Raw genomic sequence first — 27,301 nt, forward strand, 5'->3', positions numbered from 1 at the left:
CAATAGTCAGGCATATTTGCAGACCTTATGCACTGATCCTGTTTTTCACCTGCGCCAACTGTGCATTTCCTAGCTCTTTTGGGTTTTACCTTAGGTTTGAGCTTATCTACTTAAAATCTTCCACTAAATTCCTCAAATATGTGTTCTGTTAATATTCCTCCTCTACTTTTCAGGGCTAATATTGATTTATGTTTAATTTACCATTTTTTTCTCCCTGTTATTCTAATGAGATTTGGGGAGATAGAAAAAATTAAAAACCACTGTCAAGTTGACAGTCTCTGACTAGGAGCCTGCAATTATTTTTGGTTGAGAAAGTCTCAATTTTCTGTGTGCATTTTTAATGAATATAATCTACTGCCAGGACTTCAATGTGGGTAGAAGCTGACCTGGAGAATGTTCTAAAGTCTGTGCTGTAACGTGGTGGGTGGACACCTCTGGTGGAATCACGATGCTTCAAAAGACCAGAATAAGCCATTTATTTCCTTGCTGAGTGAGTGTGAAAGCAATGCCCGCTCTGGAAACTGTCCCCCAAGCTGCCGTGTCATATAATGTTCCTGTCTCATGATAGTTATGTTCAATCCTGCTTTGATATGAGGCTGTTCTCCTTATTAGATTGCAATCTAGGGGCCATAATTTATTCACCTTTATAATTCCCAACTGTGAAATATTTTCTGCAGCACGTGCATTTACTGGAGGAATGAGTGAGAGAGAATGTGGAAGCAGAGAGGGAGTGAGAGGCAGAGGGGACAGAGAGAGAAAGAGATCAGATGAGCAAACTGTCATAGCTGTGAATGCAAATAAGCTCTTAGTGTTAAAACACATTTGTAGAATATAGTGTAACACAGGAGTAGCCAAACCGTTGATCATCCTTAATGGAATCAATTCTTTGGATAAAGTTTAGAAAGTGCTGTGCATTTCCATCTCAGCCTATGAATGTTAAGTGTTCGGGATGGTAACTCGTTAAGATGGCAGGGAGGAGGTGGGCCGTGTACCCTTTTAAGAACATGGTGTTGAAAAAAGGCACTTCTCCCCAGAAAAATGCAAGCGAAATGGTGTCAATCATTTCAGAAAGGGGGTGGGATCTCTGGATTCCAAGATAGGAATTCCTGTTGTAGAAAGTTTGGCAATATCGTGCACATGTGCTGATTGCTTCATGTATCTTGAACTATCAATACCTGAAAGAAATAAAAGATAGAAAGAGAGGGAGGAGGAAGAAATCTGCTACCTGCTGGGGTCCTTTTTAAAATGTTTTATTTATCTGTGATGTAAGATACAAGGATTTTTTGTGTAGCATAATCAGAGTCTTGAAGACCTGAACTTCATCTCTGCAGCTGAGCAAAGATGTGATCTTAGGTAAAATTGCTGCATCCCCGCATGTCTCAATAGCTCCCTCCTTCAAATGGAATCACGGTCATTTCCTACTTTCTACAAGACATTGAGCTTCCCTGGTGGCTCAGATGGTAAAGTGTCTGCCTGAAATGTGGGAGACCCAGGTTCGATCCCTGGGTTGGGAAGATCTCCTGGAGAAGGAAATGGCAACCCACTCCAGTATTCTTGCCTGGAGAATCCCATGGACAGAGGAGTATGGTAGACTATAGTCCATGGGGTCACAAAGAGTCAGACACGACTGAGTGAGACATTATTGTCTGCATTGAATGACTGTTTTCTAGATTTTATTTTTGCATCAATTGATGTTTGCCGCTGCTGCTGCTAAGTTGCTTCAGTCATGTCCGACTCTGTGCGACCCCACAGACGGCAGCCCACTAGGCTCCTCTGTCCCTGGGATTCTCCAGGCAAGAATACTGGAGTGTGTTGCCATTTCCTTCTCCAGTGATGTTTACAACCATATTTATTTACTTTCCTAATTTACTATATTTAGATTTCATCCAGGACTTTATTTTATGCATCAAAATTTTAAAGTTTCTATGAAATATCAAGTTATAGTGTTCTGTGAATTAAATCTGATGATAGAAAGAGATGCAGTCTTCTTGTCTTGAACTCATCAGTGTGAAGACATGTAGTCAGGTGGGTTAGTCCAGTATTGGGTCTATTCTTGGGCAATTTGCTTCTATTTTGATGATAGACATATTTTGGAAGAGCCAATTAAACTCTGATGAAGTATAGACGTGTGTTGTTTTCTAAGAATAAGTATACTGTTCTTCAATATTTCAGGTGCTTTAATATAGCCATCTCGTCATACTTTGTATTCATTTTCATGAAAAGCTTTCTTACTGGGGACTTTTTTGCTTACATATACTTAAATATTTTGGAAACAATGAATGGTGGAATTTACTTATAAATTATTGCAGTTATGTGCAAAAATAAATCAAGCTCTAAGTAATTATTTATTATGCTTCTGGGACCAATTTAGGGAAGATTCATTAACAAAACTTGTAGGAAGCCATGTATCATGTCTTCAATGAGTTATATTAGTAGTGAAACATTTTCAGTTATAATCTGGTGAAATATTCTGTTCTAGGATTCTGCCATGTACATTTAGTTCTAAATAGATACTATTTTCACTGGGGGGGTGGATACAGGAGAAAGGAAGGAGTGGGAAAAAAAATCAGACAAGATTTATTGAAATAGCGCAGCTTCCACTATTTTGCAAAGATAAACAATGTTTGTCCAAATAATTATTCTTACAGAAGCACAGACATTGTTCTCATGAGGAGAGCGTGATCCACGTGGAAAAAAAGTCCCTCTGGTTTTCTTCTGCTTGTGTGATGAGATGAATTCGTAGAATCCGGTCTGGCTGCAAGATATTTTTGTGGTATTCAGTCAGTGGGAGCCTCGTGTCCATCTAGACCCCATCAGAGAGACTGAGACTGTGGATTTCTAGGCTTGAAATGTGTTTATCACAACTACCTCATATTGCACTCCCAGCCTCTAGACAGGCAGGGATGCAGATCTGAGTCTAAGCAGAGAAAACGCAACAGATCTCCTTTCTTTCCCCTCACAAAGCTCAAGGGCTGGTTCAGAAGTGGACTGAAGCTGGGAGTAAACAGTCATGCCTGGTGCGAATGACCTCAGAGAAATAGCAGCACGTGGCCCCGGGGAGTTCCTAGTTCACCGCCCAGGAGTGGAACCTGGGTGGCCCGGTGAAAACCAGGGGTCCTAGCTGTTAGAGCGCCAGGGCCCAGGTTAGAAGAAAAGTTCCCCAGCTGTTGTTTCAAGCAGGCAGAAACTGCAGAAATAGGTCCAGAGTTTATTGTTAGAGACACAGCACCATAAGTGGGAGAGCACAGAGACAAACAGTTTAGGTTTTTAAGACAGAAGTAAGGCAGAAATCGGAGAAGGCGATAGCACCCCTCTCCAGTACTCTTGCCTGGAAAATCCCATGGACAGAGGAGCCTGGTAGGCTGCAGTCCATGGGGTCGCACAGAGTCGGACATGACTGAGCGACTTCACTTTCACTTTTCACTTTCATGCATTGGAGAAGGAAATGGCAACCCACTCCAGTGTTCTTGCCTGGAGAATCCCAGGGACGGGGGAGCCTGGTGGGCTGCAGTCCATGGGGTCGCTAAGAGTCAGGCACGACTGAGCGACTTCACTTTCACTTTTCACTTTCCTGCATTGGAGAAGGAAATGGCAATCCACTCCACCGTTCTTGCCTGGAGAATCCCAGGGATGGGGGAGCCTGGTGGGGTGCCGTCTCTGGGGTCTCACAGAGTTGGACACGACTGAAGTGACTTAGCAAGGCAGAAACACACATCCAGAGAGAAAGGGTGCAGGCATTCTCTCTAATGGAGGGCAGCGCAGGAACGAGGTGATTTAAAGCCCTCATATAGGACAGTTCTGCTGGATCTTTCTGGTGGTTGTTTTCCAGTCGTGTCCAAGCCTTTGTGACCTCGGACTGTAGCATGCCAGGCTCCTCTGTCCTCCACTCTTTCCCCAAATTTTCTCAGCTTCATGCCCATTGAGCCGCTGATGCTATCCAACCATCGCATCCTCTGCCAATGCCTTCTCCTTTTGCCTTCAGTCTTTCTCAGCATCAGGGTCTTTCCCAATAAGTCCCCTCTTCACAGCAGGTGGCTTCAGCTTCAACATCAGTTGAATATTCAGGGTTGATTTCCTTTAGGATCGACTGGTTTCATCTTCTTACTGTCCAAGGGACTGTCAGGAGTTTTCTCCAGCACCACAATTTGAAAGCATCAATTCTTCAGTGCTCAGCCTTCTTTATGGTCCAACTCTCACATCCTTACATGACTACTGGAAAGGGTCATTTTTACCTTTGACTAATTATCTTGTTTCGTTCCTCACATCTGACCTGTTCTAGGATACTCCCCAATATGCATGCACAACTTTTTGCTGAGATGGAGTCCACTGCAGAGTCCTGGGGGGTATGTCCACACATTATGGGGTGATGCCCCTTCCCTTTTTGACTCCCAGGAGCCCTCTTGAGCCTGTGCAGAGAGGGAAGTTTTCCTTGACCTCAGGGGTAGTCATCTTATCCCTTTACTTCCACAGAGTTCAGCTTCTGCCTCTAGCTTTGTCCTTGGTGTGCAGGGGTGAGAACAAAGCTTCAGTCTCACTCCCCTCGACAAACACCAGCTTCTGGCGTTTGTTTCTTCCTCACTGGCGTTTCTTCGCCGAGGCAGGGAGAATTATGTTGGCAAATGATGTGTATGCAACTCTTGTGGGTTTTGCTCTGCTCCGAAGTTAATTTTGTAAATACTCTTTGTCTTGTGACATAGGGGGGTTACGTGAATACGGCAAGAACAGCCGAAATGTCTCCGGATCTTTTTTCCCTACCTTCTATTATTCTGCCTTCCATGGCTACCCTACTTTATCATACATACTACTGTTTAAAGTGAGTAAATTTTCTTCACGTTTTATTCACTGTCATCTTTTAATCTTGAAGTCTCTTAGAGGTTTTTTGTCTCTTCTCTTTTGCTTATTTGTCTTCATGCAATAGGCTACGAAGTGCAAATGCAATCAGGAAGATAACGAGACTAGTTGTGAGACTTTGATTCTTAGAGAGCAAAGAAGGGACTTTGTTCCTCCATTCGCCTCCTTTACCTTGATTCTTTTTATCTCCATTCTACTGTTTCTATTCCTACCGTTACTTCTATTTATGTCCTGTTCTCTTATAATTTTTTTTATTTTGCTTGTTTTGTAATTTTTGATATTCTACTATTTACAAAGCTATAGATTCAATGGACTAAAAATCTACATGTATGCTGTGCTTAGTCGCTCAGTCATGTCTGACTCTTTGCAACCCCATGGACTGTAGCCCTCCAGGCTCCTCTGTCCATGGGATTCTCCAGGCCAGAATACTGGAGTGGGTTGCCATGCTCTCCTCCTGGGGATCTTCCCCATCCAGGGATCAAACCCAGGTCTCCCACATTGCAGGCAGATTCTTTACTGTCTGAGCCACCAGGGAAGCCCCCCAAAATCTACATACCCATTACCAAACTTAAGAAATAAATATAACAATGCAACCATTTGCAGCAACATGGGAGAATTATCTCCTACTAAGTGAAGGAAGCAGACAGAGAAAGACAGATACATATGGTTTCACTTTTTGGTGGAAACTAAAAAATAATAAAAATTAATTGATTTACAGAACAGAAACAGACTTACAGACATAGGAAACAAGCTTGGGGTTACCAGAGGTCAAAGGGCAGGGGGAGGGGTAAACAGACTTACAGACATAGGAAACAAGCTTGGGGTTACCAGAGGTCAAAGGGCAGGGGGCGGGTAAACCAGAAGTCCTGGATGAGCAGACACACTGCTGCTCGTAAGTGAGATGACCAAGAAGGACCTGCGGTACAGCACAGGGAACTGTGTTCAGTATCTTGTGAAAGAATCCAGAAAAGAGCGTCTCTCCCTGACTCGCTGCGCTGTCCACCTGAAAGTAACACAGTATCGTAAACCAACTATACTCCGATTATTAAAGGAAAAAGCCACAATGCAGTGGATGGCCCCTCAGGACCACTTTAAAACTCCTTTCTCTTCTTTAGCCAGAAGTAGCCACTGTCTAGATTTTGGCATTTAAAAATCCCATATTTTACTATTTCCTTTTATATTTAAACTTTTTGCAAATTGTGTATTTGCCATAACCTTCTGCAACTTGGGCTTCCCTTGTGGCTCAGCTGGGAAAGAGTCTGCCTGCAGTATGGCAGACCTGGGTTTGATCCCTGGGTTGGGAAGATCCTCTGGAGAAGGGAACAGATTCCCACTCCAGTATTCCGGCCTGGAGAATTCCACGGACTGTATAGTTCATGGGGTCACAAAGAGTCAGACTGAGGGACTTTCACTTTCTGCAAATTAATTTCTCCTTTAAATAATTTTTTTAAATAATCATTTTTATTGTATTATTTTCTATTGTGTGGATAAACTACAATTTATTTTTCATTTTCTGGTTGGTAGATATGGATATTTACAAGTTTTCCTATTTCATGCATTACTGGAATAAACATTTTTACATATATTTTAACACACTGTACACCTCATAATAAGAATTCTGGGGATTGTTTGGCTTAGAGTAACTGGGTTTTTTATTTTTATTTTATATTTTTCGCTGACTTACAATCTTATATTAGTTTCAGGTGTACAACGAAGTGATTCAGTTACACATATACATGTATCTATTCTTTTTCCATTTTTTTCCCATTTGGATTATTACAGAATATTGAGCAGAGTTCCCTGTGCTACACAATGAGTCCTTAAATAGATATTCCATAGTATTCTCCAAACCAGTTTGACCAAGTTCCCTCTTCTCAGTGTATGAGGATTTGATTCCTTCACATTTTTCCTAATGTTAATATTTGTACAACTTTGTAATATTTTGATTTCTGTATTTTCTGTTGTTTATTATTTTCTTCCTTCTAACATTTTAAAATGCATTGTTGTGGCTTTAATTCTGTTCTTCTATGTTAGGCATCTCTCTCAATTCTGAGAGTTCTAACATAAAAATTTAAATTTATATTTTTATCATGCACACTGATGTAGCTCATCATCGCTTATCTTGATTTGCAGTAGTCTTATAATTACTCAGTTTTAACCAGTCCCTGATTTTCATTCTTGTTACTGAAAGTGTGTGCAGAAATCTCCACACACCTTTCAGTCGTCTTTGTTGCGCTTTTTGTTGTGGGAACCAAACATGTGCTTTCCGGCTTGGCTGCATTGTGGTTAGAAAAACAAAATCTGTATAAAAGTGATTCTATCTGTTGAGCTTTGGTTTGTGATCTATAAAGTATTTTCCCCAAAACCCAGACCAATAAAAGCAAGTTTTCATGTCATCTCCCTTTGTGTCCAAGTGAATATTTTTCCAATCTACCTTGTATTGAAAGCGTAGTGTTCTGAGGACCTGAATTTTATGAAGAGTCTCAGTTCCAATGCCCTTCTTAGTAAAGCTAGTTTTTGAAAAATAAATAATTATATGCCAACTGAATATGCAAAATGGAACCCTATTTCTCACCAAACACCAGAATGAACCCCAAATCTGTCAAAGATTCAACAGTAAAGAGAAAAACTATACAAAGAAGACCAGAAGAAAAGATGGTTCCGTTTCTTTATCATCTGGATGCGGGAAAGCCTACATAAGACTCAAAATTCAGATGTGATAAAAGATTGGTAAATTTAACTCTATAACAATTATAAAAAGAAATATTTTATATGAACAAAAAGAAAACTCTATAAACTAAGAACAGTATAAATGACAAACTGGGAGAGAGTGTCATATGTCTGTTATATACATGTATGTATCGATCTCATTGCAGCTTATGTGTGATATTTTTTTTTCTAATTTTATTTTATTTTTAAACTTTACATAATTGTATTAGTTTTGCCAAATATCAAAATGAATCTGCCACAGGTATACATGTGTTCCCCATCCCGAACCCTCCTCCCTCCCCATACCATCCCTCTGGGCCGTCCAGTGCACCAGCCCCAAGCATCCAGCATCGTGCATCGAACCTGGACTGGCAACTCGTTTCCTACATGATATTTTACATGTTTCAATGCCATTCTCCCAAATCTTCCCACCCTCTCCCTCTCCCACAGAGTCCATAAGACTGTTATATACATCAGTGTCTCTTTTGCTGTCTCGTATACAGAGTTATTGTTACCATCTTTCTAAATTCCATATATATGCGTTAGTATACTGTATTTATGTTTTTCCTTCTGGCTTACTTCACTCTGTATAATAGGCTCCAGTTTCATCCACCTCATTAGAACTGATTCAAATGTATTCTTTTTAATGGCTGAGTAATACTCCATTGTGTATATGTACCACTGCTTTCTTATCCATTCATCTGCTGATGGACATCTAGGTTGCTTCCATGTCCTGGCTATTATAAACAGTGCTGCGATGAACATTGGGGTACACGTGTCTCTTTCCCTTCTGGTTTCCTCAGTGTGTATGCCTAGCAGTGGGATTGCTAGATCATAAGGCAGTTCTATTTCCAGTTTTTTAAGGAATCTCCACACTGTTCTCCATAGTGGCTGTACTAGTTTGCATTCCCACCAACAGTGTAAGAGGGTTCCCTTTTCTCCACACCCTCTCCAGCATTTATTATTTGTAGACTTTTGGATCGCAGCCATTCTGACTGGTGTGAAATGGTACCTCATAGTGGTTTTGATTTGCATTTCTCGGATAATGAGTGATGTTGAGCATCTTTTCATGTGTTTGTTAGCCATCTGTATGTCTTCTTTGGAGAAATGTCTATTTAGTTCTTTGGCCCATTTTTTGATTGGGTCGTTTATTTTTCTGGAGTTGAGCTGTAGGAGTTGCACCTCCCAGAATATTGGAAATAAAAGCAAAAATAAACAAATGGGACCTAATTAACCTTAAAAGCTTCTGCACATCAAAGGAAACTATTAGCAAGGTGAAAAGACAGCCTTCAGAATGGGAGAAAATAATAGCAAATGAAGCAACTGACAAACAACTAATCTCAAAAATATATGTGTGATATTTTTATCTGATAAAGTGTGAATATCCCCAACATGTAAATTCCTAAAAAAAAACAGAAGATTACTGAAAACCCAATAGAAAAGTAGATAAAATATCTGGGTGGTTCAGATTAAACATATACATATGAATCTTACAAATACAAATGATGATTATTAAGCTTTACTAGTAAATTTAAAATGTAGACTAAAACTACACTGACCTATCATTTCTCACCTTCCAGACTGGCAAGAATTCAAAAACTGAGTGCATACCATTGATGAAACTATGAAGAATTTCTACTCTCATAATTTGCTGATAGGCATACCCAACGCCCCTGGAGGAGAGTTTACAGTATTTATCAAAAGTACACAAACATTTCCCATTGGACCTGCAATGGGTGCCATTTGTGGCTGTATACTCAGACAAGAAACCTCTGCATGACCCAAATACCTTTGTCAAGGTGATTCATGCAGTGTTATTTGTAATAGCATAATTTTGAAAACAACCCAAATAAATATCTACAAAAGCATGATTTGAATCAACTGTGGCAGACCTACACAAAAGGCTTATTTCTCAGATGTTTAAAATTGAAATTGATCTCTATCTATGAACACTTATGGAATGATTTCTAGAATATATTAATTAGTGAAAAAAATCACGATGTGGTATAATGTTGCTCGTTTTGCATACAGAAGCATGGTCACGATAAACAGAAAAGTAAGGACAGTGGTTGTCGGTAGGAGTGGGTAAGCAGGGCAGAAGGGGTATGGATGAGAAGGAGACCTCGCTGGTGGGCCTGTGACACGGTGTTCTTACTGAACAGTCCACCCTTTCAAACCATTGTTGGTAAATGAGGATTTTTAAAGTTAAAACTGGGTCTAAAACTGAGTCTAAATCTGTGTCTAATTTTCAGAAGCAACTTCACACATCACCTGAGCCCAGGGTCTACATGTCTTTCTTGTGGATTTTCTTTAAACCCAGTCCACTGGGCCTTCCCTGGTGGTCAAGTGACCAGGCTCCGCATGTCCAGTGCTGTGGGCCAGGTTCAATCTCCGGTCTGGGAACTGAACCCTACAGGAGGCAGCTAAGGGCTCAGAGGCCTCAGTGAAGATCCTACGTGCTCAGCAGTGCAGTCAGAATAAATAACTGGAGGTTTAAAAGCCCCTGTTTCTGCCGCCGCTGTGCGAGTGCTACAACAGTTTCTAACCACTGCTCTGTTTTCCCTGGTTTTTCTTGCTATTTTTGGTATTTTAACTTACTTAGTGAGTAAGCAACAACAACTTACATTTACATAATTAAAAGGACGTTTATCGTATTTTATCCAATATTTTTATGTTTTTGCAAAAGATAATTTTTTAAGCAAACCAAGTTTGCTGTGGTGCCAAAAGTAAATGGCCTTCTTTCTTGATGCTCTTATTTTCCTCTTCTTCTTCCCTCTGTCTCAGCTTTCTCTTCATTCTGTTAATATCTTTTTAATCTTATTGATGCGTTTCCCTGGTGGCTTAGTTGGTAAAGAATCTGCCTGCAGTGCAGGAGACCCAAGTTGGATCCCTGGGTGAGGACGGTCCCCTGAAGAAGGAAATGGCAACCCACCCCAGTATTCTTGCCTGGAGAATTCCATGGATGGAGGAGCTTGGTGTGCTAAAGTCCATGGGGGTCACAAAGAGTCAGACATGGCTGAATGTTTTATTTCTCACTTTCTATCTGAAATTTAATATCCTTCCTCTCGTGTTTAGCCCTATTCAACATTTGCTATAGTCAAAAAAGTATAATTATCCAGTCAATTTTATATAATCATGAAAGATCATGTAAAAATTATCTCCAAAAATATCTGTATATTCCTAGAGTTGAAAATATGAAATAGTGTCATAAGCTTTTCATTAAGTAAAAAACATAGAGACACAACCTTGATTTCCTTGAGACTACAGAATACCCAAACCATTTGCAATGGACTTTTCTGAAATAGATCATTAATAAGGATACTGTTCTGTCACAGAAGCACTGCCTAATTCCTTTCCTCCCTCCTCTCAGAAGTTAAGCTATAGATAAATGTTACTAAATTGTGTTCAGTTCTCCTCTGCTTAAAAAAAATGTATCTCATTATCACCTCACACCAGTCAGAATGGCCATCATCAGAAAGTCTACAACAATAAATACTGGAGAGGGTATGGAGAAAAGGGAACCCTCTCACATTGTTGGTGGGAATGTAAATTGATACAGCCACTATGAAAAATGATATGGAGATTCCTTTAAAAACTAGGAATAAAACCACCATATGGCCCAGCAATCCCACTCCTAGGCATATACCCTAAGGAAACCAAAATTTAAAAAGACACATGTATCCCAGTGCTCACTGCAGCTCTATTTACAGAAGCTAGAACATGGAACCAACCTAGATGTCCATCGACAGATGGATGGATAAAGAAGCTGTGGTGCATACACACAGTGGAGTATTACTCAGCCATAAGAACGGACACATTTGAGTCAGTTCTAATGACGTGGATGAACCTAGAGCCTATTATACAGAGTGAAGTAAGTCAGAAAGAGAAAGATAAATATCATATGCTGCTGCTGCTGCCACGTCGCTTCAGTCATGTCCGACTCTGTACGACCCCGTGGACGGCAGCCCACCAGGCTCCTCTGTCCCTGGGATTCTCCAGGCAAGAACACTGGAGTGGGCTGCCATTTCCTTCTCCAATGCATGAAAGAGAAAAGTGAAAGTGAAGTTGCTCTGTCGTGTCCGACTCTTAGCGACCCCATGGACTGCAGCCTACCAGGCTCCTCCGTCCATACTAACACACATATACAGAATCTAGAAACATGGTTCTGAAGAATTTATTTGCAAGGCAGCAATGGAGAAACAGACATAGAGAACAGACTTATGGATACGGGGAGAGGGGAGGAGAGGGTAAGATGTATGGAGAGAGTAACATGGAAACTTACTTTACCATAGGTAAAATAGATAGCCAACAGGAATTTTCTGTACATCTCAGATAACTCAAACAGGGGCTCTGGGACAATCTAGAAGGGTGGGGTGGGGAGGGAGACAGGAGGGAGGTTCCACAGGGTGGGGACATGTGTACTTATTACTGAATCATGTTGAGGTTTGACAGAAAACAGCAAAATTCTGTAAAGCAATTATCTTTCGGTTAAAAAATAAATGAATTTTAAAAAATGTTTCTAAAGATTTAAGCATGATCCAAGTGCAGACCATCCTGGAATTAGAACCAGAAGGTGTGTCTCTTGGAATATATTAATACATAAAAGTGCTATTCTTTTCCTTTACATTTACAGTCAGAGCTCAAAAAGCCACAGTCAAGAGGGAAAGAAAGCTTTGAAAACTTTAAATGTCTGTGAATAGTCAGTTATTAGAGGTAGAGATAGACCCCAAAATAATAGTCTTTTGTATATTTCCGTTTCTGCTTTTACATACTCTAAAGCTCATTCCCATTTCCACAAATGTTTCTTGGAACAAAGGCTTGGACATTTTTGGCAAAATAGTAGCACTTTGATATTTCACATTTAGTGTTCTAAAAGTTGTCTAATGGATCCTTCTTTATGTTGGATTTTCAGAGGGCTTTACAGAGGATTATTCCTTAAGTGGGGATGTGGGGAGGGATGTTGAACTCCAAGTGCTGAAACTCACATTTTATGCAAATAATGCATTGTTTTCAAAGCTTAAGCAATTAGTTTAATGAGTGGACACTCACTAACACACACTTACTTCCCAAGTGTATTTTCATCTCATTAATATAAATATATATAACATATAAACTATCAGTAACTATCCCTGCAGAAGAAACAACATGAAAAGAAAAGGAATAAGAGAGAATGTGACTCTGGCAGAAAAAAGGAAAAAATGGAAAAAGGAAAATAATATATTGTTTTTAAGTTTTTGACAGCAATGTTTTAAAATCTAAAACATCATACAAAATAACACTAGCCTTTTGCGCTGCTGCTAGACCCCAGAGATCCACGAGGAGTGGCTATCTACTAAATGTCTTAACCACTTCATTTCCAAACCTGGTGTTCAATTCCCATATTACAAGCATGTTTCGTGTGTTTTGATTATTTCTTCCGGTTTTATTGAGATATAGTTGACACACAGCATTGTGTGTTTAAGGTGTGCAGCATAATGACTTGATGTATATATACTGTGCAGTGATTACCAAAATAAGTTAAGTGAATACCTGTCATCTTGAAAAGCTGAACGTGTTAGTCACTCAGTCATGTGCACCTCTTTGCAGCCCCATGGCCTGTAGCCCATCAGGCTCCTCTGTCCATGGGATTTTCCAGGCCAGAATACTGGAGTTTAGACAGTCCCTTCTCCAGGGGATCTTTCCAACCAACTGAATCTTGGTCTCCTGCATTGCAGGGCAGATTCTTTACCATCTGAGCCACTAAGGAAGCCAAAAAAAAGTTTTTTTCCTTGTGATGATGTATTTGCATTTCTTAGTTTTTCTCTCAGCTTTTCTCTCTTTCAAGTGATTAGAGTTTTGTTTGAAATCCCAGAGGATAGTTTAGTTTGCTTTACCTTTTAAGGAAACGGGCAAATTGTATCTTAAAGTAGAAACATGTTGATAGGAATTCTTAATTTGGGGTCTTTGGGGAGACTCAAGTAGTTTTTTGTTGATTTTTTTTTGCTGTTGTTTGGTGTCTGTATGGGTGTGGATGTCTGTGTAATAAGATTTTTTTTAATTGCATCTTTATTTTTAGTGCCTCTAAGGGAAGCACAACGTTTCTTTCAATTATGAGTGCAGATGACAAAGCATAGTATATGCAATTCCTATGACTTTGCCAATAGACGTAATAGAAACCTATTGTTGCAAATATCTTGATGTATTTTTATATGTATCACCACCTTAAAATAATGATCCTTATTAGACCTTCCAAGACATATGTTATTAATATTTAATGTGTTGAAAAATAAGAACACATATGATCCTCTCACACTTAAAAATATTTTGATAATGGAAATTTTAGATTCGTTTGCTTTGTAATTATTTGAATTTTGATATTTGAATTTAGGTGTTTTTAAAAGCAGCATTATTAGCAATGCCAAAGGGGTCTATCGCGTGTGCGCATGCACATATACACACTCCCACACACTCTAAAGAGTCCTTATATTAATTTATACCATTACGGTAAAGTGGGAATTGTCTTTTGCAATGTGTGCTCCTTGAGAGAGAATAATACAGACTTCATTTCCTAGGTTCCCTGAGTTTAGGTTTTTAAAAGGCCTTTCCAGACTCCCTAAGTCCTGCTGTTGATAAACATTCTCATTTTGAGTTTTGTTTCAGCATCACAGCCCATATACATTAGTCAGGCTCCCTGAGAGGCAGAATTCCCTTTGCAGTCTCGTTGATGTTTTTATCTATAAAAAGCCAAGGGCATTGTATTGCATTAAAATACCACATAGAAAAAAATATTTTCTAAGAGTTTTACTGACAAACAATTTCTCTGAAATTGGCTTGGTGCCTTCATTCTTGCTGCTTCCACCTGAGAAGACATCTGAAGCAAAACAAAGCTGTGTTTTCTTCTTCCGGCCGTGTCTGGCCTGAACACGTGCCTGCTACGCTGCTTCCGTCCTGTCCGACTCTGCGACCCCATGGACTGTAGGCCTCCAGGCTCCTCTGTCCATGGGATTCTCCAGGCAAGAACACTGGAGTGGGTTGCCATGCCCGCCTCCAGCAGATCTTCCCAACCCCAGGAATCGAGCTCCCATCTCTCTCTTTACCTCTTCTGTGTTGGCAAGCAGGCTCATTACCACTAGCGCCACCTGCGAAGTCCTTAAGTGGACAACTTTGAATACAGTCTAAGCCCAGGGAATTAGAAAGTTTATATTGCTGGTTGATTTCAATAGTTTGTGAGTACAGTTATTCAAATGAGGAGAAACAGCTTAACTTTCAACATTCTTGGACCTCCTGTCTTCTATCAATATCCCCAGCAATGTCTTTAACTTCACTGTATTATTGGAAGGCAGAAGCACAGTTTATTGAGTCAACCTGACTAATATTCAAATCTGATTCTACCATTACGTTTAACCTTGAGCCTAACTAATATCTCTTACACGGTATTCCCGTTTATAAAATTATAGCAGCTATATGACATGATTTTTTAAGCAGTCAATGAAATTATATACACGTGTGTGTATACATAACATATGTGTGTGTGTGTTCAGTGTTTTGAAAAGATCCTGGCATTGAATAAGTGTACACAGTGAGTGTAAGATAAAGGCCCGCCATTGCTTTTATAACTTATTATTATCCTTGACTTCAATCTAATTCTCTTTCAGGAAATAGAATTCTACTTTTTCAGCTACCCATGAAGAGAAGAATGAGAGTCTTAACAGCACGGACACTAAGTCTAACACTGCACTGCTTTTCTCTCTGAGGCAGCTCTCTTGCCTCCTCATTTATGGTAAGGGCATCACTGTTTGGACAGGGTTTTTAGGCCTGCAAGCTGGGAGTGATCGCCATTTATTAACCAAATGTGTGATCAGTTGGTGAATGTGGTTCACAGAACACACACAGGGTGTAGATTTATATGTAGGTAGTGACCTAACAAAACCAAGGTTCACCAGCCGGGGATGAGCTGGGGTCACGTCCAGTCAAAGTAAGGCTTACCTAATGTGGGAAACCGCACGCCAGGCCAGCACCTGGGAAGTCCCAGTAGGAGTGTAGGTGGAGGGGCTTTCACAGGTCTGGGTTCTGGGGCATGGCTCTTAGCAGGACCTGGGAACAGCACCCGACTCCAGACTGACTTCAGGGAGGAGACAAGATGGGACAGCGCTGCCTCAGGCATTGGTGAGAAGCAGAAAATACACCAAAAGAGGTGTTGCTCGTCATCCTGCAGCAGTGACCAACCTTGGGAGAAACAGGGGCCCGTTTTGTGTGCAGTCTTATTAATGTCCCATTGGGAGCAGTTGTTTTTGTTTCCATAGAACGTCACATTCTGATCACCAGCAAAGCTGTTTTATTTTCTCTCACTACACTTCTTTTAGAGCAAGTTTGGGCTTCCCTGTTGGCTCAGATGGTAAAGTGTTTGCCTGCAATGCGGGAGATCCCAGTTCGATTCCTGGGTCGGGAAGATCCCCTGGAGAAGGAAACGGCAATCCACTCCAGCACTCTTGCCTGGAAAATCCCATGGATGGAGGAGCCTGATAGGCTACAGTCCATGGGGTTGCAAAGAGTTGGACACGACTGAGACTTCACTTCACTTTCAATACCACTACTGGTCTTGATTCAGTTTTTAAAGTATTCCATAGCACATCATCAAGAGCATTATTGATTAATGATGAATAAATCTGAAATTTAGTCAAACAATGAAAAGTTCATTGAAATCCAGTCACCATGTTTTTATGGGAAGTGCTGATTAACTTCATTGATGACTTCTCACTATTTGGGGGATTCTGAAGGTCCAACAGGCCATAATAACATGCATTCTCTAGGAACTCATAATCTAAAGAGACGAGAGGTAAATTATAATTCCACTATGATGGAATAGATGATGACATGTCACATGCCCAAACAAATGTTGTCTAGACAAGTTGGGAAAAACTTCTCAAATATCGTAATAATTAAATTGGGACTTGGAGTTTTATTGAATTCTATTAAAGGAAAATCAGTGGTTAACTGCAGGGAGAAGACTGAGGGATAGAGGTAGTTATGAATGTTAAAGTATCGCCCACATGTTTTGTTTTCAATAAGTAATGCTTTTCTCCCAAAGCACCCTGGTGGAAATTGAAAAACAGATCAGTAAGAGACGTTTGAAAAATCTGGCACATTGATAAGAAACTTTAAGAAGATGTATTAGTAACAGTTAGGATTGGCAAGGATGCAGTGAAATAAGCAAGCTCAAAAATTGCAGGAGAGAGAACAAATTACTGTAACATTCCTGGTTGGTGATTCAACAGTTTGCATTATGGGCTTTAGAAACATTCAAATACTTTGGCTTGGTAACTCCACTTCTTGGAGTTTATAGAAGAAACCAATCAACCCTACATCAGTTCAGTTCAGTTCAGTTCAGTCGCTCAGTCGTGTCCGATTCTTTGCAACCCCATGAATCGCAGCACGCCAGGCCTCCCTGTCCATCACCAACTCCCGGAGTTCACTCAGACTCACGTCCATCGAGTCAGTGATGCCATCCAGCCATCTCATCCTCTGTCGTCCCCTTCTCCTCCTGCCCCAAATCCCTCCCAGCATCAGAGTCTTTTCCAATGAGTCAACTCTTCACATGAGGTGGCCAAAGTACTGGAGTTTCAGCTTTAGCATCATTCCTTCCAAAGAAATCCCAGGGCTGATCTCCTTCAGAATGGACTGGTTGGATCTCCTTGCAGTCCAAGGGACTCTCAAGAGTCTTCTCCAACACCACAGTTCAAAAGCATCAGTTCTTCGGTGCTCAGCCTTCTTCACAGTCCAACTCTCACATCCATACATGACCACTGGAAAAACCATAGCCTTGACTAGACGGACCTTTGTTGGCAAAGTAATGTCTCTGCTTTTCAATATGCTATCTAGGTTGGTAAGGCTTATACATGAAGATTTTTATCATAAGTCATTTATAGTAGCTGAGAGACTAGGAACAATTTAAATATTTGTCAAGACAGATAAAAATAAATAAATTCATTATGGCACAGCCATGCACTCGGACACTTTGCAGTCATTAGAAAACATGTTTGTGAAGAACACTTAATGATACAGGCTAGGTGCTCATAATACCAGAAGACTTCAATAGACTATAATAGCATGCACTTTAGCCTCAGACAGACCCAAGTTCTTGGCATATCTTTGCTAACTATCCATATAGCTTGGGAAAAGTGGCTTACGTTATCTGAGCTGCAGCCTCTTCATCTACAAAATGGGTAAAATAATAGTACTCACTCCATCCAGCTGCTGTGAAGGTTGATTAGAATGGCATTTAAAGTTTAGTGCCTGACACCATAATAAGGACTGAATAAGTGACATGATGGATGATAATGATGATCTTTTTCTTCCATCTCATAGAAATGAGGGCACTGCCTTCTGCAGCGGTTGGCTGTTATTTGCATGTCTTCTTTCATGTTCAGTATGAGCTCGTTGGGTAATAGCCCTAGTGTTCCTTGTATTTTGTGTGCAGAGCAAACAGGAAGGGCTTCAGATGCCCGCAGTTATTAGAAAACTTCTAGAGGCTTTTCTGATCTTTGACTTTTGCTGGATCTCTGGCTTCTGTAAAACTAGGTATTATGTTATCTATTAAGCAATATTTATAGCACTGCTGGGTTGGGGTGGAGTGAAAAATAATAGCCAATAACCTATATAATAATGAGTGCCGGGTGTTACACACTTGTACACAGAGTAACTGATTTAATTCTCATAGCAAATACATGAGACAGGACTGTTAATACTGTCATTCCACAGATGAGCATACTGGAGAGATGAGATCATTTGCCCAATATCACACAGATAATTAGTGGATCAGTCAAGATGTAAGCCAATGTGGTCTGGCCCTGAAATCCATAATTCATTAACACACGAAAGTGAACTGTAAAACCCATTCAGGCAGACACTATATCAGACACATTACTAATAAACCTCCACTTCCTGCCACTGTCATTGGTATAAAGTCACAACTCAGTAAATCTTGCTGGAACCTTGATTGTCTGGCCGAAGTGAAGAGGGTGGACACTGCACGTTCCAGATTCAGACTGTTGCCTGCAGCATTTCTGATAATCAGTCCACAGCTGACCTTTACCCTCTGGGCTTTTAGGTCAAATACCTATGTGGAGGCAGCACCATAATACAGTTTCTCATTGTAATAGCTGTCATGCTGGAGCATCCGTGTTTCTCGGGGGAATGGTATCTGACAGCCACGTGGCCAATCATTTCTAAATCTTGGAAACAATCCACCTAAAACAATAAGATGGCTTCCAAATTATTTTTCTTATTTTCGCTGTATAAATGCTACGGTTTTATCTCCCCTTGCTCCGAATGTTTGCTAACAAAACAAATGTGGTTTTTGTCTCACTTCATACTTAGAAAATTCACGGCTTTGTGATGGCATGTGGTTGCAGATCTCAAAGCTGAGAGCGTGATTTTGGCTCTTGTTTTCTGTTTGCTCGACTGAATAGTTTATTACAACTACAATTTTAAAATTCCTTAGAAGCATGAAGCAGTTGTTGCCAGAAGTACAACTGCTTTCCATCTAAAATGCCAGCGTTTCAGTGTGTCTTGCAACATTTTAATTACTTTGCTTATGGAAAGAAGCAGAGGCATAAAATACTGAAGGCAAAGGAAAGTCTCCCTCACCATAATTACTTTTTGCAAAGGCTTACTTACATTTTCATAATTATCCAAATGTTTTTGTACAGGAAATTTTACATTTTAAATGGAAAATTATACCTCTATGAATGCCACTGCAAATTCGCAGCTTCAATGCAGCATTCAAACGCTCGGTCCAGTGCTCTGTTGCTTCTGTCGTCAGATCACCCACTGGCTGTTTGGAAAGACAGATTTGCTGCAGCAAACTGTTAGGTTTGAGTTACTGCCAGAGGATTTGTTGTCCTTTAATGTAGCATCTGCTTTCAAAGCAAGTCCGAGCTGTACAAACTATTTGTCAATAGTTTTAAGGAGCTCGGAATTCCCCCGTGTGGGTAGCAGTGGGTGTTTCAGCTCAAAATCTTCTTTTCCATCGAGAATATAGGGATTGACTGAGTTCCATGAAAAGAAAAGAAGGAAAATGTTCAATAAGGTTCTTGGACAGGTCTTCCCTAGGGGCTCAGCAGTCAAGAATCCACCCGCCAATGCAGGGGACACGGGTTGGTTCCCTGGTCTGGGAAGATCCCACACGCTGGGGGGCAGCTCAGCCTGGGAACCACAAGCACTGAGCCCACACGCTGCAAACACTGGACCCCGCGCGCCTGGAGCCCATGCTCTGCAGTGAGAGAGCTCACTGCGGCAAGCAGCTCAGCACAGCCTTGAGGAGCAGCCCCCGCTCCCACACCTAGAGAAAGCCCCCGCAGCAGAGAAGGCCCCCCACGGCCAAAAACACTTCAGTAAGTAAATGAAATGAAGAAAGATCCCTGGACCCACGTCTGAGTCAGTTGTAAATTGGTATATTACCCTAGTATAATATAGCACCTGAAGGTTACTAAGTCATGTCTGACTCTGCAACCCCATGGACTGTAACCCGCCAGGCCCCTCTGTCCATCAGATTCTCCAGGCAAGAATACTGGAACAGGTTGCCATTTTATTATCCAGGGGATCTTCCTGACCCAGGGATCGAACCTGCATCTCCTTCATTGCAGACAGAACTACCAGGGAAACCCTATGTTTACACAAAAATATCAATATTAATAATTATAATAAATAGAATAGGAATACATGTTGGCTCCCAAAATTAATGTTAAGGAATAGAAATGATCAAAAATTAAAATAAAGATAAATTTGAATCTCACTACCAAGAAAAAGTACAGTTAACATTATGAGCTCTTGCTTGAAATTAGGTAAGTTCACGCTCTAGTAATGTACCGAATGGAGCATGGTGTCCAATGTCAACTTTGTGAAGAATTCCTTTCAGCTTCCAATTAATCAGTGGTGTTGACAAAACCTTTGTTGGATATCATTATGAGAAGAAGTAAATACCACACTTGTTCCACTGGCAGTAGATTCCCTAAGATGACAGAGTAATTTAAATAGAAAATCAGGAATTTTAGCTTAGGGATTCATTTTTAAAAGAAAATAAGCACCCTGTAACAGTTATTCAAAGGTGACACATCCTTGCAAATTCTTAAGGAAGATCGTGGATGAAAATTCTTTAAAATAATAGCAGAATGTTGCATTGGGAGCCAGGATAAAATGTACCAAACTTCGCACCTTCCCATATAAGATTTGACTTTGATTAAAGCTGAAAATGAAGAAAATGAGTGAGAAAATTGTTGTGATGTGGTCCTGGAAATGTATACAGAAAGCTTTGCTCTAAATCAAGCAGACACATGAAAGCTCCAGGGAGACTGGAAGAAGAAATAAATTCCCACTCAATGACTTGACATGTACCATCAGCAGAAATGCGAAAATGGCAAAGCTTGTGCCAAAGGAGATCCTAAGTTACCACGAGGCTGATTTTGGGTTATCTGGACCAGTTAAAGCATTTAATGAGATTACAATGAGATCATTCAAAGGTAATTAGTTGCATACTTGCAGACTGGATGGTCTGTCTGTGTGTATGTGTATGGACGTGGATGTGTTTAATGCAAAGAAAGTATGATCTCCTAAGAACATTCCCCCAGTGCTTCTAAGGAACTGAAGAAACTAGCTTTCTGTATGTAGGGTTGTGTAAAAATAAAACTGAAGCATGTATCATTTACTCAAATATTAGTTCCAAATCCAAAATACCTTTGGAAAGACAGAATGATCATCATTTGCTAATAATTATCTTCTGCATGTCTAAACCAAAAGGTAATCCACAAGTAATTGGTTTCCAACCATTGCATCAGAACATTATGTCAGAAAACCATGACTGTATTGCCATGTGATTATCATCTGGAAAATGGCAAGCACATTGAACAGATGCATCCTGGGAGGCCTAAGCCTCATCTAAATCAGAAATGAAATAAGTTGGTAGAGCTCCTGTATAGTCGGTTGAACCATATGGAATGGCTGACTTGTGATCTACAGAAAGAGCAATTTCACATGGTTCACTCCAATAGTGCTTGTGTTTTATGACACTACTCTTCTGTTCAACATAACATCATGAGTTATCTACTGCTGTGCAATAGATTACCCTAAAATTTAATCATTTGAAACCAAACATGTTTGTTACGTCCCAGCTTCTACGAGTCAGGAATACAAAAGTGGCTTCACTGAGTGCTTCTGCTGCAAGACGTCCTGTGAGGTTACTGTCAGGATACCGGCCGTGCTTACAGTTATCTGAAGCCTTGGCTGATGCTGGTAGATCCATTCCCAAGATGGTTTACTCACATGCTGGACACATTAGTGTTGGCTTTGGTCAGGAGTTCTCAGCTCTTTGCCACATGGCCTTTCTACAAGGCGGCTCTAGGAGTGGTGACCCTGCAACACGGCAGTTGGGTTACCCAGAGCAAGACAGCCAAGGGAGAGAAAGGAAGTTGCAATGCTTCTTATGACCCAATCTGGGAATTCAGGCACCATCATTTCTGCCATATTTTATTCATTAGAAGTGAATCACTTAAGTCCAGCCAAAAATCAAGTAGGGGAGAATTAGGGGAGAATTTCAAAGACAGAAATATCAAAGAATTTGTGGGCAGATTTTTAAACCACCACAACAGCATAGGTTATTCTCCATGCAAACACATGTGATCGACACTCAATGCTCTTTCCAAGTCCCTTTGTTCTAAGGCTTGACATGCATTTTCCACCCTCGTGTTGGTCATCTCTGATTACGTATCTCCTCTTCATCTGGAACCTTCCTGTAAAGACTTCACTCTTCTTTCTTTCTCTTCTAAGCCCTTCTGCTGAGATGGAGCTGCTGCAAAGCAGTAATTGTTTCAAGGGCCTAAGAGACATAATTTTTATTGACCTTTCTGGGTTAGAAATTACATATTTTACTGGAGTGGAACAAGAGTGTTACTCCTTCTCTATTTCAAACCTCAAAATCACACATTTTGAAAAGGGATGCACCAACAGTCTGTTACAGGAAAACCTCCTTATTGTTGACCAGAGTTAACTAAGTTGTTCCGCTTAGTTACTAATTAATTGTCAAGTGTTGGGTAAGAGTTCAGTCTCTAGACCTCGGGGTTCCTTAATGCTGTGGTAGAGTTGCCCTAAGCTATTATTTAATTGTAAAATATTGTATGGTCATGATTAATAATGATCCGTGAAATTGAAGGTATTTAGTGTGTGCACGTGTGCTGAGTCACTTCAGTCATGTCTGACCCTTTGTGACCCTATGAACTGTAGCCTGCCAGGCTCTTCTCTCCAAGGGATTCTCTAAGCAAGAATACTGGAGTGGATTGCCATGCCCTCCTCCAGAGGATCTTCCCAACCCAGGGATCAAACCCATGTCTCTTATGTCTCCTGCATTGGCAGGTGGGCTCTTTACCACTAGCACCAATGGAAGCTCATGTACTTAGTGGGCTCATGTATATATAAGAGGGGCTTATGTTTATATCCTTCTGTTTGGAGCAGTTGTACAGAGCAGTGACAAAATAACTCTTTATCCCATTTTTATAATTATTAAATTTATTTTTAATTGGAGGATAATTGCTCTTTGGAAGGAAAGGAAGTTATGACAAACCCAGACAGCATATTAAATGACGAAGACATAGCTTTGTGACAAAGATCCATACAGTCAAAGCTATGGTTTTTCCAGTAGTCATGTATACCACTACATGACGTGATGTGAGAGTTGGACCATAAAGAAGGTTAAGTGCTGAAGAATTGATGCTTTTGAATTATGGTAATGGAGAAGACTTTTTTTTTTAATCGGAATAATTTATTATTCTAACAAAAAGTACAAAGTATGGAAAATTAGTGTATTTGATTCGTTTCAGAGAGTAGAGAAAGTTTCACACTAGCAGATTTCGGCTTTTAGCACCTTTGAGAAGAAACATTCAGAGTTAAGACAAGCGGCAGGACAGGCTCCTGCCTACCTGCGGTGACGACGCCTCTGACTTGGTGTGCAGGTCACAGAGAGCAGTGTGGTTATTTGTTTTTTTCTCTACATGTTGAGAGTGCCACAAAAACACACTTTGGATGAGAAAGGAGATCGCTGAATAGCCGGCTGGTGGTTAGAAGATGGGAGAGAAGGGATGCGGTGGAAGGAGAGAGGTCGGGCGGGGCGGCTGTCAGATGGACAGGCCGAAGGCGCTGACGATGCAGTACATGGTCTTGTTCTCCCATCGCACGGTGCAGCTCCCATCGGTGGAGCTGTCCCAGAAGCACGAGCTTGCCGTGTGCAGGCCCGCTCCATTCTTCTGCATGATCACACAGGTCACGATGTACTTAAATGGCTTCCCCAGCTTGGTGAGTTGGCTTAAGGTCTGCTCCACTACGTTTGTGGTCCACTGATTGACTTTGCTGTGCTGATAGGCATTGCCACCAATGGCGCTTTCTATGGCCTCTTTTACGATGTTGCTCACTTCATCAACAACAAAAGCAGTCTCCTCGGCGGCCTGGTAGTCTTCCATCTTGCCGCCCGCGCGTCGCCACCACCTCCCCAAGTTGGAGAAGACTCTTGAAAGTCTGTTGGACTGCAAGGAGATCGAACCAGTCAATCCTAAAGGAAATCAACCCTGACTATTCATTGGAAAGACTGATACTGAAGCTCCAATACTTTGGCCACCTGATGTGAAGAGTTAACTCTTTTGAAAAGACCCTGAAGCTGGGAAAGATGGAAGGCAGAAGGAGAAGGGGACAACAGAGGATGAGATGGTTGGATGGCATCACCGACTCAATGGACATGAGTTTGAGCAAGCTCCGGAAGTGGAGTACAGAGGAGCCTGGCATGCTGCAGCCCGTGGGGTCACAAAGGGTTGGACATGACAGACGGTCTGGACAATTGCCTTAGGGCACTGTGCATCCGTCAGAAGCGTGCACGAGGCCCCTCCCACTGGAACCTCCCCCACCCCACCCTAGCCCATCCTCCTAGGTTGTCACAGGCACCCGCTGGAGCTCCTGTGGTGTACAGCAACGTCCCAGTAACTCTCATTCCGTGTTTATAATTTTTGACCGTCGTTCGGAAAAACTCTTCTGGCGAATGAATTGTCGACTGTGTATCATTTGGTCAAGGAGACTCCTGGGAGAGAAGCCTGCACACGCCTAGAGGCCGCGGGATCTCTTGCCTGTTGTTCTCTGCATCATCGTGTCCGCGGCCGGTTCCTGGAGCTGGTCTACCTGGATTCTCGAAAGCTGGGTCCAGAGAAAATAAGCTTTTAAACCTAAAACTTTGATTTTGATACTAACGTGAAGTGGAAGTGCTGTTTCTTCATAGACTTCATGTTCTCCTAGGCTGTGCTTGTGGAGTAGAGGTCCGTCGCATAGGCGCTTTTGTGGGAGCAGTGAGCACCTTAGAGAGCTGTCACATGCTATCTCGCCTTACTCCCCAGGAAGACTTTTTAAAGCATTAACTTGCCAATTTGTGATTTTCTTACTGATTACCTTCACAGGGAACATCTAAGGCATAATTAGTGGAAATGCCTTGTACTCACAGAAGAGTAATCGGATAAAACAGTATACGGAAAGTTTTCTCTAATATCCAGCCTGGACTAGAGACAAAGGCAAAATCTGATTGTAAACATCTGTGTCAGATCACAGACAAACTCCTAATCCCAGAAAGAATTTAGCATGAGTTTCAGTCACACCAGGACAAACACATCATACTCTGTGTTTGCCAATGATGGCATAGTTCCTGGGTTATTTTCCTCTATCTTTCCAGGAAAAACAAAGGCGAAGTAGGCACCATATATGAACCACCAGAAGATTAGCCCTAATTTAAATCCTGCTAGTAACAGGAAACACAGATTTGTTTTTTTTTTTTTTTTTAGTACTTACTCTCTGACAGGTACTTGATTAGGGAATGATGACACATAATGAAGAAAGGGACCCTGCTCTCCAGGATATTCATATCTAGAATCAAGAGAACCTAGTCAGAAGAGTATAAAGCAGTGAAAGAGGCTCTAAATGCATTTCAGACCTCTTACTTCTGGTAATGATAAAACACACACACACACACAAGCAAGTCAGAAAACATAGAGTAAAACAAATCATTTAAGTCTTCATCTGGGAAAGAAGACTGGAAATACTTCTATTCATTCAGTTCAGTTCAGTTGCTTAATCATGTCCAACTCTTTTCAACCCCATGAATCACAGCACGTCAGGCCTCCCTGTCCATCACCAACTCCCTGAGTTCACTCAAACTCACGTCCATCGAGTCGGTGATGCCATCCAGCCATCTCATCCTCTGTCGTCCCCTTCTCCTCCTGCCCCCAATCCCTCCCAGCATCAGAGTCTTTTGCAATGAGTCAACTCTTCACATGAGGGGGCCAAAGTACTGGAGTTTCAGCTTTAGCATCATTCCTTCCAAAGAAATCCCAGGACTCATCTCCTTCAGAATGGACTGGTTGAATCTCCTTGCAGTCCAAGGGACTCTCAAGAGTCTTTGCCAACACCACAGTTCAAAAGCATCCATTCTTCAGCACTCAGCTTTCTTCACAGTCCAACTCTCACATCCATACATGACCACAGGAAAAACCATAGCCTTGACTAGACGGACCTTTGTTGGCAAAGTAATGTCTCTGCTTTTCAATATGCTATCTAGGTTGGTCATAACTTTTCTTCCAAGAAATAAGCGTCTTTGAATTTCATGGCTGCAGTCACCATCTGCAGTGATTTTGGAGCCCCCAAAAATAAATCTGACACTGTTTCCACTGTTTCCCCATCTATTTCCCATTCTTTGTTTACAAATTCTATAGTGGTGACATTGTTAATACCTGGTGTTTTAGACTCTTGTCTCTGCCTACTTTAACTACTAAAGAAGGAAGAGCTGGCGGATAGTTTGCCTGTTCACCAGCAGTGTCCACTGTGCTCATTGCTTCAAAGATATACAAGGCTAGTCAAAAAACAGGCAGCAGACCTGAACAGACATTTCTCCAAAGACGGGACACAGATGACCAGTAAACATGAAAAGATGCTCAACATCGTTAGAGAAACGTTAGAGAAATTGTTACAGAAACGCACATCAGAACTACAGTGAGGTGTCACCTGACACTGATCGGAATGGTCTATCATAAAAACAACAACAACAGCAACTACAAACAGTGAATTCTGGAGAGGATGTAGAGAAAAGGGAACCCTACTGACTGCGCTGTTGGTGAGTGTGTAAAGTGACAGCCATTATGCAGAGCAGTAGGGAGAGTCCTTAACAAACTGGGAATAAAGCTATCGCGCGATAGGGCAATCCCACTGCTGGGCATGTGCCCTGAGAAAACCACGATTCAAAAAGACACATGTACCGCAGTGTTCACGGCAACACAAGAGCCAAGAGTCTCATCTTCAGCATATGCCAAGAGTGTCCCAAGGAGAAAGCCAATGTACAGAAAATTTAGTTTACCTTAATAAGATTTCCTTCTTTCTGAGAGCTGACCTTTCAAAACTGGCTACTTCAGCAGTTCTCATCTTGTTTCAAATACAGTCTCCAAAATTTCACCTATTTTTTATTGTTAGCAGGAGTATTGGTCTCCTAGAAAATACCCCAACCTAGCTGGAAGTGGAAGTTCTAGGCTTGAATTTTTCTTTTTCCTATAATTTAGAATAAATATTCACATGGTAATAAGGTAAAGCTGTTGCCAACATTTAAGTTCAGTAAATTAGGGAGAAATGATTTGTCTTTACATTATGGACTTTTCAGAAATTCGAGTAAAATAAACCAGATGTGATTTCCTTGCCCAAC

The 27,301-nt window shown here is 41.1% G+C and overlaps 2 protein-coding genes across 2 annotated transcripts in view; one reads left to right on the forward strand and one right to left on the reverse strand.

The window, feature by feature from the left end:
* ZNF385D (zinc finger protein 385D) overlaps positions 1–27,301 on the forward strand; it is a 992,080-nt gene that overhangs the window by 359,782 nt on the left and 604,997 nt on the right.
* LOC133240106 (dynein light chain Tctex-type 1) lies at positions 23,326–24,072 on the reverse strand. Its single transcript, XM_061404730.1, has one exon. The coding sequence runs from the start codon at positions 24,039–24,041 to the stop codon at positions 23,700–23,702; it is 342 nt and encodes a 113-aa protein (XP_061260714.1). The 5' UTR covers positions 24,042–24,072; the 3' UTR covers positions 23,326–23,699.

This window comes from Bos javanicus, chromosome 27 (genome assembly GCF_032452875.1).
Source record: "Bos javanicus breed banteng chromosome 27, ARS-OSU_banteng_1.0, whole genome shotgun sequence".
NCBI classification, from domain to species: Eukaryota; Metazoa; Chordata; class Mammalia; order Artiodactyla; family Bovidae; genus Bos; species Bos javanicus.

What these genes read in the sequence shown, in the direction of transcription:
- LOC133240106 (XM_061404730.1), bottom strand. Translation starts at nt 24,041, where the DNA reads ATGGAAGACTACCAGGCCGCCGAGGAGACTGCTTTTGTTGTTGATGAA.